At 42.8% G+C, this 5,000-nt stretch overlaps 1 protein-coding gene across 1 annotated transcript in view; it reads right to left on the bottom strand.

The window, feature by feature from the left end:
- Positions 1-916: 916 nt before the first annotated feature.
- The window catches only part of LOC138009535 (nischarin-like), a 27,655-nt gene continuing 23,571 nt past the window's right edge, over positions 917-5,000 (bottom strand). The window contains exon 22 of the mRNA XM_068856606.1: positions 917-4,277. Coding sequence (XP_068712707.1) covers positions 2,217-4,277 — 2,061 coding nt within the window. The 3' untranslated portion in view covers positions 917-2,216. The remainder of the gene's footprint in view (positions 4,278-5,000) is intronic.

Raw genomic sequence — 5,000 nt, 5'->3', positions numbered from 1 at the left:
AAGTATCGCCATAGATCATAGTTAATCTAGGGACTGGTTATGAAACACTGGGAATTTCAAAAGCAGGAACAATACAGTCGCAATTAGATGTTGAACCGACCGTGACCCTGCACAATCTTTTGTTTTTTGGTTCGCAAGTTAATTTCGAATAAATTAGTCGAAGCTTTTGATTGGTTATCCTGCCGAAAAAAAGCGTGTTTTTGTCGGGTTTTGTACAGGATCAAGGCCAAAAAAGCGAACAAAACCATCAAACAAAGAAACTTGTCGAGTTTTATAACCAGTCTACACCTATTAACTATGCATAGACCAAATCAGCTAACTCAATGCTGTATCCAATTCAAATTTCGCGGAGTTAAGGTGAGCAGACACGAGGGGTCATGTGGCAGAGACAAGTTGCAGCGACAAAAACTTGTGTAGAGTACACTGGGGCGATATGTAGCATGGGTCGTGTAGCGGGGACATATAGCAGGGACAAAATCGCAACATGTGCACACACATGAAAATATGGCGGGTACATGTCCCAGGGACATGTTGCAGCGATTCGAACGCACTAGAGCGGTTTTTAATTGAGTGTCGAAAGTAATTAGCGAATTGCTTTGGTTTATGATTACTTCACTCAGTGATTGGTTCAAAGTTCTCGCGCCATTTTTCAAACCAATCAGAAGTGAAACCAAAGCCAATCGTGGCTCACGCGTGCACATTTTCCCGCGCCTTGTGTCGGCTACGTGTAATTACTGCGAATTTTGATTGGTTTACTGGATTGTCTCCGTCGTTTTTGATTGGTCAAAGTAACTACTTTGGTTTTGGTTTTAAGCCACTCGATAAAAACTCGCTCTAACCAATCCCTGATTACTCCCGGTACTATATACAAATACATACAAGTCCAAGTTCTAAATCCGTAAAAATATGCAACTAAGTTAACCATACTGTAATACTATTGCATACAAAATTTCATTCCCGCTAAAATATAACATAGTGGTGTATGAATCTAAAAATCTTTTCAATCAGGCTTTGAAATGCGCATAACTCGAGTGTGGCATTAATATATTCTCCACTGTCAATTAAAAGCCGTAGTCTGATAGGCCAGCGTTCCTTTGTGCTAACAAAGCATAGGTTTTCGCATACATCTTATCATAAATATCCTCATAAATTAGCCATACACCGGCAAGTTTCTTGGGTTTTGGGAACACGCAAATTGATACTAAATTTCCCTAATATCTCTTGAAAACAGGCGATTATTGCTAGACTACGATGTTAACATTTTGTTTCTTACTTTAAAAAACGGAGAGACATTACATGATTCGTGTCCACTGGTTATACAAAGTATATGCAAATCCTGACAAATCCACCTTCTAAATCCTTATAAATATACTACTAAGATTAACCGTACGGCAATATTTTTGCACAATCATGACCGCAGATCACGTGAGTGACGTCACCACCGCCATGTTGAATGAGAAGAAGTTTGAGGGCAAAAGAGCCTTTTGGGACAATGCAAAATAATTCATCAAACCTAATGACTCGTTTTTAACGTTATAGTGGCTGTTGGAGGCTGAAAGTCACTCCATTGATCCATCGTGTGTAAAAATGGTCTGGGAACGAGGTAAATTACAGCTTAAAAGGGAGGAATACGTTGCCTTTGGTTTCAACACGGGCATTTCTAAAAAAAACATTGGCATGCTCCATGGACAATAAAATATTTCTGGCCCCAGTTGTTCAAACGATGGATACTTAGCGCTATCCGCCGGATTAATCACTATCCAGTGAATAAGTATTAGCGAAACCAATTGCGTTATCCAATGGATAGTGATTTATCCGGTGGATAGCGTTATCCACCTTTGGAACAACTGGGGACTGATCATTAAAAACAAAAAACCCATACCTTAATTCTCTTCTTCTCTTAAGGTAACTTCCAATGAAATCCGTTATATCAAGGCCCTTAATTTTGATATGCCTTAATTAACATATTTGCATTCACGAGTTGAAAAACAGGGTCCTTCGATTGTTCAGGCAATCATCGATCATGATTTTAACAGAAACAAAAGGAAAGATGGGCTGGTTTCTTTGTTTGCCTCACCGGATGTCCGCCGGACCAGCGAGGAACGAAAGAGAGTTTCTCGCGCTTTGAACGGGTTACGCGTATTTTTTCTTTTGCTTTCACACACCCATAATGAAAACCACTCTATGCCAGAAGCCCAGAGAACTCTTTTAAGACTCTAACTCTTTGCTTTCATAACAGGAAGTGCTCCACCATGAATATCTGCCCAAAGCTTGCAGATGAGCCCCAAGGCCTTTTCTTTCTCCTTGTAAGTTTGCGCCACAATCCGCCACCAAATATCCGGTTTTTCTGAATTCTCCATATGATGAGTAATGACGCACAGATCACCCAAACTGGCGGAGTCAAACCCATCGGGGACATCCTCGTCTTGATGCTGAGTCGGAGAAAAGACCATTTTGAAGTCGCACGAGTTGAAGTCACTGAACTCTACTCGAGACAACGATTTGATGTCACGCAAATCCTGCACGTTGTACTGCGGGTTCTCGGGAAGTCCTGTGGCGAATAGCGGTAACGGGTAATTGACATGATCCTCAATGCACAAGCATAAAGACTTGTCCATAATCACAAGTGTTCGTGGTTCTTCGGTTTTCGGCTCTGTTTCGTGAAACACCAGCAAATAAACCAGGATGACCACATCGAGAAGCTGCTCACAGTCCACTGAACGGCGACTAAAGTCAGCAATAGCGTCCTTCAAAATTTCCAACGTATCATCATTGGGATAGATGAACTTAACCCCACTGTTTGTATGTTGATAGTCGGTCTTCGTGAAAGTACTCGGATCGGAATCGATGATCGATTGCGAGTCGTAAATACTCGACGTAAGAGTTTCTGCTCTCGGATGTGTCGTTCCGGTCTGTTTCGACAAGATACCGTTTAAGCATTCTAGAAAAGTGTTGGTGCGGTGAAAGTCTCGCGTGATAAAAGTAAATGTTTCTTCTTTCAATTCAGTCTCCAGTCTCACAGTTTGATCAAACAGGCCCACACAAACTTGACGCAGATTGCACAGGGGAATGAAGTTAAAGCAGTAAGTGGGTTTCAAGTCGTCAGGACTTCGGGAAAATCTCAATTTTACTCCTTTTCTCTTGTTGATGGAGCTTTTGTGTTCTTTATCCGCTAAAATGTACACATACAAGTTGCTGAGCAAAACACAGACTTGGAATTCCTGAAACGGGAAGAGGTATGGCGTACAGCCCGTCCATAAAACGTGAAGGAGTGTTTCTTCTTCGTCTTGATTTTTCTGTGAGATACATTTTCGAAAAAACTTATCCAGCGTTTCGCGCTCCAACGCGACTAGGCTCTCTAGGCCATATAGTACAGAGTGCTTCAAAAATGGCAAATTGTCCGACCCCACCCTCCGGTGGGTCTTTGTAAGTTCCACAGGGGTACCCATTGGGGACTTCTGAACGCCAGTCGAAGACGACGATTCGAGAAAGCTTTTGGAATCATTAACGTCGCTGACCACAGGGTGTGACTTGGGCTTTGAGTACGTGATTTTGAGATCCGCTTGGAAACGGTCCTTCCAGACTTGCGAGAGTGACCGCTGAAGTTGAGTCCGTTCCTCCGAGGCTCGGAAAATCAAATTCCAGCAGTTCTGCTCAGCAGGGGTGTCGGATTCTTCTTGCTCGAAAATCAAGGATAACCCATAAACACCGAAGAACTCGAAAACTTGACCTTTGAGTTCAAACATGTCTAACCCAATGATTTTACTGATTCGTTGTGACTTAGTAACGACCCATTGTGGCGTGGACGGTGGCGCCCGCGCAAACGAGGGCAGCGGCCAATGCACATGGTCTTCGTCAAAAAGAAAAATTTGCGACTTTGTTACGATGAGGCTTCGGAGCAAATTCGTGAGATCTCCGTTTTCTTGCACACTCATTGAGCTGCATTCGGGGATTTCCCGCACAATGGCATAAATCAACAAATGCTGGTCATCTGGATGCGAAACGGATCCAGATTTCACGAGCTCTGATTTCAACCTGTTTATTGTTTCTTCGTCTGGAAATATCAGTTTCGGGAGACTCCCGGATGAAAACTGTCTTCTAAAACGTGGGGCTTGCAATTGCTCGTCGTCATTCAAGGGCTCCCCGAGGACATCTCTTAAGGTGCCAAAAAATTTGTCTGTTTTGATGGCATCGCGTGTGAGCACACTGAAAGTCCCTCGCGGACCGTCAAACTTGACCTCCATTCGAAATGCCTGATCGTACAAACCAAACACCACCTAAAACGAAGATAGAAGCGTTTTAGGACCTCCAAAGACGAGGCAAGTATATATATCGATGACAAAACATTGAGTGTGTGAATCAAGTTATTGACTACAAGTAAGCAAATATCAATCCGTCGACAACACACTTTGTCATTGACAACTACAGTAGTTTTTCTTTCGAAAAGGAAAACTACTTCAGTTGTTGATGACAGACGCGGCCGTTTTGTTATCGACAACTCCCTTTCTCCCGTCTGCGAGCAAGTTACCTATTACTGAAGTCTATTTCGCAGCGACGCAAACGATTTTTAAAGTCAGCGGTTGTTCTTTTCTTGTCGCTATTTTCCCAGGCTCCCGAAAAACTTACCGGAGTATCGACAACTAAACTTTTCGTCTATGGAAACGCATTTCCTAATAATAGCAGTTGTCGATTCAATTAAGTTTTCGACTGTAAACAGTCGTCGATAACAACGTGCCTCGTCTGTGTAGGGCCTTACTGCTACTTTCAATGAATTGTGGACTCTGAAATTTGAATTCCAATCAACGGTTTTCGTTTTCCACTGACGTCAATCACCTTTGCTGCGCCATTTAGCGGACCTTAAAATACATAGACTGATTGAGCGGATCGGAATTAGCCAGCCACGACACTGAATACGACTCATTCACCGCAAATGCTGCAGTGATTGACAGGCATGGAAAGGGTCTGGAAAGGGAAACCGTTGATTGGAATGTGAACTTTAG

This window comes from Montipora foliosa, chromosome 7 (assembly GCF_036669935.1).
Source record: "Montipora foliosa isolate CH-2021 chromosome 7, ASM3666993v2, whole genome shotgun sequence".
Taxonomy (NCBI): domain Eukaryota; kingdom Metazoa; phylum Cnidaria; class Anthozoa; order Scleractinia; family Acroporidae; genus Montipora; species Montipora foliosa.
The sequence above is the reverse complement of the archived record's forward strand: the minus strand, read 5'-3'. Positions and strand labels throughout refer to the sequence as shown.